Genomic DNA, 12,760 nt, shown 5'->3' with positions numbered 1-12,760 from the left:
GGAACTATTTCTCAATCACTCCTGCCTGACCCCTTGGTTTAACTTGTTACAGAATTCCGAGTTGATACTTTCAACACTTGGAAGCTGTCATTCTGCTGTCTCCTGCTTTCTTTGGTTCTTGAAGCCTGCTGTCTGGCTAATTTTGCTTTTTGACAGTGGTCTAGTTTTTCTGTCTGGTGACTTTACTACAGTTGTAGAAACATGGATTTATTTTGTTTATCCCACTTAAGACCTGTACTTCAACTTAATTTATGCCTGTTCTGAAAAGTTCTTGGTCTTTACCTCCTTGACACTGCCATTTGCTCTTATTTGCTTCTTAGATTCTGACCTCCTCTTACTTTTACTCTTTCCTGTTTTCTAACTCTTGATCCTTCTGTTTTCTGGGTGATTTCTTAATCATTAATTCTTATTTCATCTGTGTCTAGTCTTTTATTTAACCTATTAAATTTTATAATTTCAGTGATTATATTTTCTTCTAATATTTATCACATTTAAAAAATTTAAAATTTAAAAATTTTAGTATAATTTTAAAGGTTACTCTCCATTTACATTTATTACTTCATATTGGCTATATTCCTTGTGTTGTACAAAATGACTATTTTCCGATCACTAGAAGAATTACTTGTTTTTTCAAATTTGCCTGGTCCTTTTTGAGTGTCATGTTCCTTTATTTTCAGTTCCTCCTTTTATGTTTTTAATTATCTTTAGTATACTTACGTTGAGCCTTTATCTGAGGGTTTTATTATCTGCAGTGGCTACCTGACTTCGGTTGCTTGTTCTATCTGCTGATTCCCAGTTATGGTGGCTTGTTTTCTTGAATGCTTTATGAAGTGTGAATGGTTCACGTATCTTCAGACTTTTACATGTAGAATCCATGTGTGGCTTAGGTTGAAGGTGTGACCCTGGTTATTTCTATCATCAACCTGGGACTTTGCAGTTCACCCTCTTAGCTTGGGGGTGTTCCTTTACCCTGCTGGTTGTACAAGTTTAGACTCTGAGACTGCATGACAGCAGACCTGTGGTTAGTTTCTCAGGAATCCTTTTTCCTTTTCGCCCACAGCTCAGGTAGGAACAGACGGGCGCCCGTTTCCTGTGCCCATGAGCAAGTCCCTCTGCTCCCACCCGCCCTTCCTGTACAGGCAGTGCAGCGTGTCAGCTTTATTCAGGGGAAACTCAATTACTCCTTTCTGTCCTTTTGTGGCTCTTAAAACCCAAGCTCCCTGGTTCCCCAAAGTGGGAGTCACCTGCACTGCTCCCCAGCTAGATAAGCAACCACATTAGCTCACACTTTGGTTTTTAGTTCCCTCTTCTTTTGTGAATCCTTGTTTCTTGTGATTTCTACAATTACTTTATCAGCACTTCTTGGTGTTTTATGGAAAGCCTTATTCTCAACCACAATATACCTTAAAATTTCTTCTGAGCCCTGCTTAGAGCTGACAAAAAAATTCCACTCAAGATAACATTTGAGAAAAGCAGTACTTCACATGAAACATTTTAAACTTGCCTTGTCTCTGATTTACAGGCTTCCATATTATCAGGACAGAGATTCCAGAGCCTTGTTAACTCCTCACTACAAAACAGACACATAAATAAATATTTTTTTGTGGAAACCATTCTCTTCTACTTTAACACACTGTAAAACTCATCACCACCCCAAAATTCACTATTTACTTTAAGTATTTTTAATTTCTTCATTTTTTGGTATTTAGCAAATTTTCTATGTGAGCAAATATTTAATGAGAATTGATAACCATTACTTTTTTCTGGACATACTCAAGCGCAGTAGAAAGCAATGAACAGTTAACTGGAAGGTAAAAGATACGCAAGGATTAGAGCACCATGCGACACCTCGAAGCGCACTGGCTCGCTGTGACAGCGACGGCCCTGCCTGTGACACGGAAGAAACGGCAGAGCCGAGGGCCACGATGTCAGAAGCCAGAGACAAAACAGAAGTCTGTCTAGTTGCAGGAACCCACAGAAGGGCCCTGCGGGCTGACAGGCTGTGGTCTGCTTTAGTCACCTACGCCCATACCAAAAAAAACCTGGAAAAACACAGAACGTGGAGAGTTCTTATTGTAATACATTCACGATATAAAAGCAACTACAAAAACATGCCACATACAGGGACGGCAAACCTACTTGCCCATCAGAATTTTCTTGCTGGGCCCTTTCCCCAGGAAGTCCTCTGGCGCCGCTCTCTTCCGTGCCACTCTTGCTGGCTTGGTGTCCGATGTTCTGTGGTGAACAAAATATACTGAATTTCAAATGGATAGCAGAGACAGAAGAGCGTTCAGTGTCAAAGAAAATTTAGTTACTGTTTTCTTCTTGCAAAAGATGAACGCTTTGTACTATTACACTGGTCAGAGAGAAGACAAGTTTGCCACACCAGGGGGCAAATTACCAAGTGTGGGTACACAGCATTTTTCTCCCAATAGTTAATCAGTATGTCCTGGGAAGTTAGTAATAAGAAATCTGAGGTAAAAAATTCAAATAGAAGTAAATCAAAGTGGCCGTATTTTTACAGAGTTCAGTTTACATTTTTATATGAAATACATTTATGCATATCTGTAATGTAAAATAATCATATCAAACTATATTTTGAAATGGACTTCTCATTGCTTCAGATGAATGAATATATATTACCTTTCTTTCACAAAACTCGGGCAGCCTTCATTTTTCCATGAGTTCCAGTTTTCTTCAGTGTTTAATATATGCTGGGAAAAACAAATTACATTTGCATAATGAAGCTTTTGAAACTCTACTTGGTGCTAAGAAGACTGTAAATAGAAAACACGTACCTCTACCATCTTTGAAAATCTTTCTCCATCGGGGGGGTTTTCAGATAGTAGCTGTGATTAGAAAGAATATACTAAGCTTTCAACAACTTTCTGCATCATAGGAGTGGTTTGTAGGCAGAGAACCAAGAAGTGTTTGTGGTCTTGTACCTGAGCTTAACTTTATCCTTATTTTCCTATTTGGGGCTGAAACAAAGAAAATTCTAAATTTCCATTTTGTTCAATCATGGGTTTGTTGCGTGATGAACTTACTTGATAAACTGATTTTGTAGTATCTTCAATCCAGAGTGATTGCTCATCAGTTAAAACATAGTTTGAACTAGGAAACAAAGCAATAAAAATATGTTTGAGTTACAACAACGTACATTCAATTTTATATACTGTCTTGAAGAAACACAAAGCATGTAACAGATAAATGAACTGTAAACAGTGTCAACAGTTACCATGAACAATCACAATGAGGTTACAAGACAAAGTTCTTGCACTTCATCCTCCAGATAAGATGGTTAAGATTGAAGACATGAAGGTGTATAAAGGGGAATAAAACATCCAGTGAATCAATCTGGTTAACTATGACAGAGCAATGTTTCCTAAAACAGGATGTTCAATGTAGGACAAAAACCTCAGAGAAAATATTAACATAGTCTTCTCCCAGATGTGCATTTTAATCAGTTATGCTACGATCCTTTAAAACGCAGTAAAAATACAAGGAATAAGAACCCCAAGCCCTAGAGAAGGCTAAAGGCAAACCCAAACTGTCAATAGCTGCCATTAACTTAGCTCTTACTAGATACTAGGTGCTTTATAGCCACCCAGTGACTGCTGACAGACTGCCATGTGCAGGCTCTAAGAACTTTACATAACATTATTCATTTAATTCTCAAAACAAGGACGTGTGCACATATTGGACTACAGAGGCTCAAAGCCTAAAGCTTGAATTCAAACCTAGGTCTGCCTTCAGAGTCCTTGATCTTTCTACTCTGCTATTCCAAACCTCCACGGCAGCTAGAAGGACAACACAACACATGGCAGGCACTCAAAAAATGTTATCTTCAAGTCACACGTCTGGAAGCTGAACTGCAGCTAGTGAGTGATGAAGGTGGGATTCAAAACCCGCAGGGAGAAAGCCAGGTTCTGCACACAGCCGACAGCATGGCTCCACGCACCTGCAACCCCATCCAGTACCCGCGAGCTCCACTCAGTGATGGACAGAAGAGAGGGGCCGGCCTGCGCTGCAGGCGGAGGTGTTCAGCCTGCCAGTCGGGGTCCTGCCTAGGTTTTCTGAAACCCCAAAGAAACTGGAACGCCTCCATGCTTCAAAGGTCCCCCCCCCACCCCAGTTCTAACGTCCCAGACAGTCCCACGCCTGGTAAGAGAAGTACTATTGGCTTATTTTGTAAGTCAGGTTTGGAGAAGATGTGAGCGAGGTGAGGAGTGATGGAAGCTGGGAGCAGAGACCTCCGCCCACCAATACGCTGAGAACTCCCAGGACGCCCGGCGCTCAGCAGGAAAGCCACCGACAGTAGGTCTAGTCAATGCCTTTCCTCTACAGCAAATACTTGAACGTCTAGTATCTCTAACAAAAGCCCCGGTTATCTAATACTGCTGCAGACGAACTGTGTCAGGGATGTGACCCTGATGCACAAAATGAGCCTGATACATGGGAAAAATACAATAGCAAGTCGTTCTCTTCGCTGCTGTTCATAAACCAGTTACTACCCATACTAACTTACCTTTTGAATTTGACCTGCCCCTTGAGATACTGGAATAAAATGAGATACTGCAACAGGATATGTCGACGGAAATTACTGTCGCTCAGTTGTAAATCCATCAACTATTCAAAAAACAAGCACACACACAAAACAACGCATTAAATTCAAGTTCCACCTAAAGGTGCAGGTTATGCTAGTACAGAAATGGAAGGTTTCGATTCAAAAAACATTTGCTGAGGACTCACTGCATTGTGAGGCATTACTGCACGACCCCCAGGACAGAGTAGCCAAGACTTCATTTAGATTTCTTAAACTTTTTATGCCATAAAATATTTACGCTGAGATAGTAATGTTATATCTGTGGTCTTGAAGTCAGGACAGAAGAAGAAATATAAAAAAGTAAAAGTAAGGCTGCCACTTTCCCAGATAAAAAGAAATAATGGCTAAAGGAGAGGTCCCTATGGGTAAACCACACACCACCGAGGGGGCGCTGCTCACTTCTGTGGTCCCAGAAGTGCCTGCAGCAGCCAGAGCTCAGTAAGAAGCACATGAGAAGGAAGCAGAGGTGAAAGATCATCTGTGAATGAAATGGATTTTTATGTTTTAGGGAAAACTGTATCACACTTGTATCATCACAGAATCTCGATTAGAAAGGACTTGGAGTGCATTAATCAGGAAGCTTTTCAGCAGCCCTGCCACCTGCTGGTCTTCCTGTAAGAATGACTTCACAGATGAAGGCATCACTGATCCTGTCCCTAGAGCGCAAGGGAGAGCTGCCGGCCGGTCCTGCCCTCTAGGCCTGAAGCAACAAGGGAAGTGCCTCTTCTATACACATAACCCGTGAGACACCTGACAGCTTCAGAATCGGTGTCCAGCTCCTGTCCCCAGTTCCTGTGGCTCGTCACGTGCTATGCTTCCATCTGCTGATGCTGGGCTGCACCCTACAGGCCTACAAGCCCTGTACCTGCCCAGCCTCGAGATGGAGAAACAACGGTTTAATGGATGGGGAATCTTACATGTCTGAAGCAAGGTCCTGGAGTGACAGCCCACCGTGTGTGGCAGAGGCGGGCAGGACAGGGCAGCAGTCTTTGCTGAGCAGGGGGGAGGTCACCAGTTACAGGGGAAATTGATGTCAGGTTGACTCATTGGTTACAGGGAAACTAGCAGAGGGGCACGCCCCGCCCCTCACTGCCCCCTGCGATAAGCTCTCGAGGTGGGAGATGTTCTGATCTAAAGATTAGAACAGTCACTAGCTGGGGCCTGAGGCAGGTACATAGGAAGGTCAGTCACCTGAGTAGGTGTAGGTGGAGCAGGAGGTAGAGAGAGCAGGAGGACAGCCATCTTGGGGGGCCTGACCCTACAGTGGCCTAACACTCACTGGCCATTTACTCACCAGCCACTTCTTCCATACTGGCTCTTGCTCAAGCAAACTCCATTTTTTTTTTTTTTTTTAATGATTATTGGCCTTCCAGTTGGGTTTCCCTCACCTTTAGGGGCTTGATTTAGGAATCTGATTCTGTTGCTGTATTAACCGTCCCAAACTGGCAAGCTGCATGGCATGCTCCCAGGCTCCCTTCCCTCCACTCCCCCACACCTGGGCCCTCAGTTCCTTGACCTCAACTCCACTGATGGTCACAGCCCCTCTACTTTGGTCCCCCACTACCACGGCCACAGTTTGACCTGGCGGTCACTCACATCTGCCCGGCCCTGAAATCTCTGATTCACAATCCTCTCTCTGCAACCTCCTCCTCTTCCAGGTCTCACACTCCAATGTCCCAGTGGATCTAGTATCTAGACCTTACTGAGACCTTAACTTCCTTGAACCCTTGGCCTGTCTCTAAGTCTCATCCTGTTTTTACTATAATCCTATTTTAGTCTAGATAAGGAGTCGGACAGAAACATTTCCTCAGAGGGCCAGGAAAGAAACATTTGAGGCTACGTGAGTCAAAAGAGGCATATTATTGATATTATTTAGGTACTTATGTAAGCATTTAAAGTGTAAAAAAAACCAACACAAAACAGGCAGTGGGCCAGGGCCTGTGGGCGGTAGTCAGCCGGCCCCTGTTCTAGATTTCTTGGTCTATCTCTTCAACCATTTTCTTGCCAACTTCCTTAACACCCTTATCCCACACTTCTGTCACATCTATTGGGCAGAACAGCCACCCGGATCAAGCCAACTGTTCCCTTCTCTGTACTAACACCGAGGAGTCCACCCTAGGCTGCAGGGGGAGTGCCTGAGAGAACACAAGGCACGCGGCCGTGCAGCGGCCACCGCTGCTGTCGCTCTCTCTGCCTGAGAACTTGCGTCTCTAACCAGCAATCCCTGCTCTCACTCTCCACAGCAACTGCTTCAAGCCCCCTGCACTTACCAAAGCATCACGCTCCCGACCAAGATCCCCCTCCTCATCCCAGATCTGGACACTCAAGAAGCCACTACTAATTTCTACTTGAGTGTCCAGCTGACGCGCCTGATCAGATTTCGTGTTCAAAACAAAACACCAATTTTCCCAACGAAGTCTGCTTTTCCCCATTGCTGGCTAGTGCACCGAGAGGCTCCACCATCCACCAGTTTGCCTAAACTACTCTGGGAAGCCTTCCTGGAAAAAGCAATCTCTACGCACCACAGGAGCACACCTCAAGCTGGAGCGCGTGCGAGGAGGACACAGGAGGCGCAGAGACTGAGGCGAGGAAGACCCCACGGACTTCAGTCTGGAGAGAAGACGGGGCCTCCTGGCTTGAAGAAATGGCTGCTGTTCATGATTTTTCATCTACCTTGAGCTTACTCAGAGCCCCTTTACCACATTTATTGTTTTATGTTGGATGATATATATATGGGGTTTTCTGATAGAAACAACAGATTGAAAACAGGAGTCACCGGATACTAAATCAGAGGTGGGAAGGGACTAGTGCGATCATTGAAGCTCACTGTTTCTTCACATTTTCCTTAAGGAAACAAGGGCCCGAGAAGTTAAAAATGACCCTTCAGGGTTATACAGCTAGTTAACAGGAGGTGAGACTAAAGCTGAAAGACTCAATCGTGTTCCTTCTTCCATTATATGTGCTAGTTCTACTTTTCTTCGGTTATTTTTTTAAGTGACAACATTTGCGTCATGCAGTGGGGTCAAGTATTTCTTTGTTGTCTTTGTCTTTGTTTTTGAACAAAGGGCCTTTTACCATCCTTAGCTTTTACTGCACCTTTTGCCCAGGCCTCAGCCTTCCTGCTTATTCTAAACCTAGAAAAGCTCAGGTTACCCCTCCTAGTTACCCCACGTGCCCTTCTGTCGATGAATCATACATATAAACAACAGTGCTTTCTACACATCTGAAACTTTTCATAATAAAAGAAATTAAAAAACAAAACAGTATTCCTGGTAAAATTAAACTGAAGTATGAAATCTTCCATTTCTGTTACTCTAACACAAAATACTTTTAAGAATCTGTGGTACGAAACAAAATATTAAGAGCATTCTCATTAATTAAACTCTTACTCATTTGTCATTATTAACACATCAGAGAAAAGTATGAAGTATTTTTTAAAGTTCAAAAGGGAACAGTTAGGCAATAAAACATTCACAGCCCACAGTCCAGTCACTTGTCAAGTCCTGCCATCTCCACTTGCTCCCCACTTGCTGAACCAGAATACTGAAACTGCTGAAGCCCCTCTACGACTTCACTCCACAACGGTAGTAAGCGCCGGCATGGGTCTGATGCTACTATACATACGGAGGCCTCTATAAATAATACATCAAGGTATTCTGCATGTTCTCAAGCTATATGATACACACTATCCTGCAATAAGCCATTTTTCATTCATCATCATCATGATTATTCTTAAAATTTACACACATGCAGCTCTAGACCAGGGGTTGGCAAATTTCTGTTAAGGGTCAGTCAGCAAATTATTTTAGGCTCTGTGGTCAGACAGTCTTCGTCCTGACCACTTACCTCTGCTGCTGCTGGGCAGAAGCAGCTGCAGACAACACGGAAGGAACGAGCGTGGCTGTGCACCAACAGACTTTTTCAAAAACAGGCCGTAAGCGATGTGCCGACCCCTGCTCTAGGTTACCTGTTTTCGGTACTATACAGAGCTCGATGTTACAAATATACCATAATTTACCACCACCCATCTCCTGCTTATGAACATTTAGGTTGTGTCCAAATTTTCGCTTACAAACACCTAAGGTTGAAAATTTTCATTTATAATAAGAATCATCTATTCCTTGAAGTGCTGATAATATGTGCCCCCAAAAATCTGGGCCTAATGTCATCTGAAAAGTGTCATTTTGATTACTATTTAATAGTTTATTCAGGTTTTCAAATTTTTGTGACTCCATTTTGGTAATTAAACTTTTCTACAGAATTACTATTTCATTAGACTTAAACATTTATTAGTTCAGAATATATTCTCTTACGCATTTTACTATCTCCGTATTTTCAATTACTGCCATTTTTATTGCTAACCTTGTTTACTGGTACCTTTTCACTTTTTCTTTTCTCAGACTTAGTCTGTAAGAAGTTTTACAAAAGCTTTTTATAAAATTTTTCTTCTCAAAGCTTTTGGTTCTGCTGATATGTTCTATAGTTTCTTTGTTCTAGTTCATTAATTTGTGCTATTATTATTATTTACTTCTCTCTTGAGGTTTATTCTGTATCTTTTCTAGCTTCTTGAATTCTCAATTCATGTCACTCTTAAATTTTTCATTATTGCATTTAAAGTGGTAATTTTCTCTTTACCTCTCACCTTATTTGTAACCCATACACCTGACATAAAATACTTAACAATTTGCTATATAACAAACCTTTGTAACAAACTTAGAATTTCCACCGTGATTTCCTCTTTAATTCCTGGAGAATGCTTTTTATGTTTCCATATATTTACCTCTTTTTAAACTATCCCTTTTATAATTCTAATTTAATTGCACTGTAGCCAGAGAATGTTCTGCATGACAGGGCATCTTTCAAATCTGCTGATCCTTTATGACCTAGTACACAGTCGAATTTTATGAATGTACCACATGTACTCAAGAAGAACAAATTAGCTCTATTTGTTGTGTTCAAGTTTCCAAATATACTACATCAAGATTATTTTTATTGTGCAAATCTTAATCACATACTTATTAATTTTGGTCTGCTTGATCCATCAGTAACTCAAGCTTATAATTTTTAATTGTTCAAATCTTCCATATACTTACTAATCTTCAGTCTGCTTGACCCATCAGTTTTTGATGAAGGTACTTTAAAATATCCCACTATAATTGTGGATCTGCCAGCTTCTGATAAATGTACAAGTTTCTGCTTAATATATTTTAAGAATAAACTGTTAAGTGCATGTAAGGTCATGGTATCTTCATGATTATCTTCTGGGTGGCTTCTGCTTTTTGCCTGAAATTAATTTGGTATTCATGTAGCTTTCTTCTTGTTGGTATTCACCCGGAATGTCTCTTTCCATCCTAATATTGCGACCTCCTTGATTCTCCATGGTTGCAAATTATGTGCTCCATATTCCATTGGTTAGATTTCTCACGTTCTTTCTTTCCCACATAAATTTTAAGCTTATTAGGTCTACTTTTTCTTCCTTCTTAATGCAAACTGATGGAATTACAAAGTTTAGTTACGCACTGCAAGGACACTGGGAAGGGGAAGGGTCTAAGATGCAAAGCTCTTTAAAAGGAAGCTGCTGCTCCCTGGGAGAGAGAGACACCAATAACAACCTGGTGCACAGGAAGCCAAGAGCATCCGTGCAAATGTGAATCTGTTTTACTCCTGAGCCTTTCTACTTGCCTCATCTGAGCTGGTTTAGAATGTTTCCTTGGAATAATAGTGCTTCTATAAAATCTCCAGTTTCCCTAATAATTTCTAATAAAAATAATCTATTCACTTTAATATTAATAATTTAATCATTTTACCTGTTGATTGAGTTACTCTCATTTTTTCCTTTTTTAAGTGAAAACCCACTGAATTGTGTGCAGGGAGCACAGGCGTGGGCAGTAGTCTTTTTGATGCAACAGCAGTATGACTGCAGGAGTTACATATTCCTCAGTAAAAGGAATGAATATATTGTGCACAACTCTGATTAATTGTGTATCGTGAGACATTTTTAGAAGAGTATAAAATCTCTCAAGTGTACAATCCTTTCCTCACTTATTTTAAGGCACCATTGAGTTCTTATATAGTCCTGGAGAGCTGCTAAGACCCTCCTCAATTAAGAAATCATGCCAAAACTCCAAATACTTTAAATGTATCTATCTTCTTCCCAGACTGGGAGAAAACACAGGTTCCCCAGTCATTCTGTTTACTAAGAGAGCCATGATTTAAACTTTTAATCTTCATAAATGAAACACATGCTAAATTAGGGTTTAGAGGATGAAACTGTAAAATGGTTTTCTACCAGGCACAGCTGCCTTCCCATATAACCTTTTCAGCTGAATTATAAAAGATCTGGTTTCTGAGACGAATATATAAACAACTGTACAAAAACTAAATCACAAGTATAAATAGTATTCCTACTTACTAATAATTTTTTAAAACTTCCTTTCAAAAGTAGGTTCTTAAAAAAATGGAAAACCTAATTTTAGTTTAAGAATCTCAGTGTCCCTGCTGAGTTACAAGATGAAGATGTGCTCACAGCCAAGCAGGAGATGTTGCGTCTCAGCCCTTTTTCTTTAGCAGAAAGGTAACTTAAAGGTACAGTCACGGACTGAAAGCCTTTAGGAAACCCTTTTGTACTAATACTTTTAAGGAAAATTAGAGGATTTTAATATTGCCCACTAAAATAAATACCCAAAATTTAAATTTTGATCCCACTTCCCTTAAAATTTAACATAAAACATACTATTTTTTAGTAAATCAGGATTTTTCTGCCTTCAAAAGCCTAAATTAAATGGAACTTCCTAAACAACAGAGATTAGGTTGTTTCCTATACTAATACTTAGGATTATTTAAACATAAACATGGGTGAACAATAAGTTAAATTGTGATTATTATCATAGCCAATATCTACATACTGGTTTTCATAAACCTCAGGCAACACTAAAAATTATGTGATTCTACAGAGCATGCCTATGCTAACTGGTAAAGTTTCAATAATCTATTTTCCTGAAGAAACTTCTAAAGAAATTAAAATTCAGATATGGAAAAAAAGAAAAAGTACCTAACAACACTATACAATTCCTATGTATTTTTGACCTAACTCTCTTTGACTGTATATAAAAACATTCGTTCTTTATAATGCTCAAATTAAGATGGTGAAACCAATTAATGTACTTTTAAACATGTTAAAATTGTTTTAAAAGAAGTTTTAAAACTTGAAATAAATAATACTGTTATTAAATATATTGCTTGATACAGTAAAACAAGTAGAAAGTACATTTGAAGTTACTAAACACTTAACATATAATAGAGGGAACCTGATCAACTCAGAGAAACAAAATTAAGTCTGGGTTTGGGGTCTGTTCCCAAAGGCAGTGAAAGGTCCTTTGCCCTCTGTATGTTCTGTCCAGATGGCAGAAATTACTGCTCTTGTCAAGAGCATTTTCTTCTCAGATGTCTGTCAACATTGGTAAGTGTACTAAGTTCTCCATGTTTTTGTGTTAAATCGTGACTACGTAGCGTTGTGAACTGAAATGAGAGCTCTCATCGCTAGGAGAGCTAACATTTTTAATGGTCCTTCTGCTATAGCTATTATTAACTTTTTGGTTTGTTTTGGGGGGGAGGTAATTAGGTCTATTTATTATCAGGTTTCTGCTTTTTTTTTTTAAATGGTGGTACTGGAGGTTGAACCCATGACCTCATGCATGCTAAGCACACATGCTACCACAGAGCTACACCCACTGCCCCCCAGCTATGATTAACTTCTATTATTCTGGCTAATAACAGCACTGTCGGCCACTTCTCATTGTACCTCTGCTCCTATCTTTATCTTACCAATTAACTCCTCTGCCAATTCTTCTACTTTGCCCTTCTTCAGAATTAGGTTCCAAATCCAGAGCCTACACTGGCAGGGTAAATTTTTTTTTTTTTTGACTATATCTTTATTTTTTCCTAAGTGGCTGCTTGGCAGCACCAAGTTATTTACTCTCTTATCTTGCTTGCATAAGCATGGCTTGACTCACACAGAGGGGATTCTAAAAATAATAATGATGACTATGCTCTAAACTTTCCTTACGTTCAATGACATCTTCAGAGCTGTCCACAGAGTACAAGAGTGTCACAAAAAGAAGGCAGCTCATGCCTCCCATCTTGAGGACCATTTCA

At 40.3% G+C, this 12,760-nt stretch overlaps 1 protein-coding gene across 2 annotated transcripts in view; it reads right to left on the bottom strand.

Annotated features, from left to right (window-relative positions):
* THOC1 (THO complex subunit 1) overlaps positions 1-12,760 on the bottom strand; it is a 43,841-nt gene that overhangs the window by 3,908 nt on the left and 27,173 nt on the right. For both annotated transcript variants that reach the window (XM_010958145.3, XM_074352536.1), the window contains 6 exons: positions 4,529-4,629; positions 3,048-3,114; positions 2,799-2,849; positions 2,644-2,714; positions 2,140-2,235; positions 1,505-1,570 (listed from right to left, as the gene is read on the bottom strand). In XM_010958145.3, coding sequence (XP_010956447.3) covers positions 1,505-1,570; positions 2,140-2,235; positions 2,644-2,714; positions 2,799-2,849; positions 3,048-3,114; positions 4,529-4,629 — 452 coding nt within the window. The remainder of the gene's footprint in view (positions 1-1,504; positions 1,571-2,139; positions 2,236-2,643; positions 2,715-2,798; positions 2,850-3,047; positions 3,115-4,528; positions 4,630-12,760) is intronic.

Source organism: Camelus bactrianus, chromosome 24, assembly GCF_048773025.1.
Source record: "Camelus bactrianus isolate YW-2024 breed Bactrian camel chromosome 24, ASM4877302v1, whole genome shotgun sequence".
Lineage (NCBI taxonomy): Eukaryota > Metazoa > Chordata > Mammalia > Artiodactyla > Camelidae > Camelus > Camelus bactrianus.
Note: the sequence above shows the minus strand (reverse complement) of the source record. Positions and strands in the feature narration are given on the sequence as shown.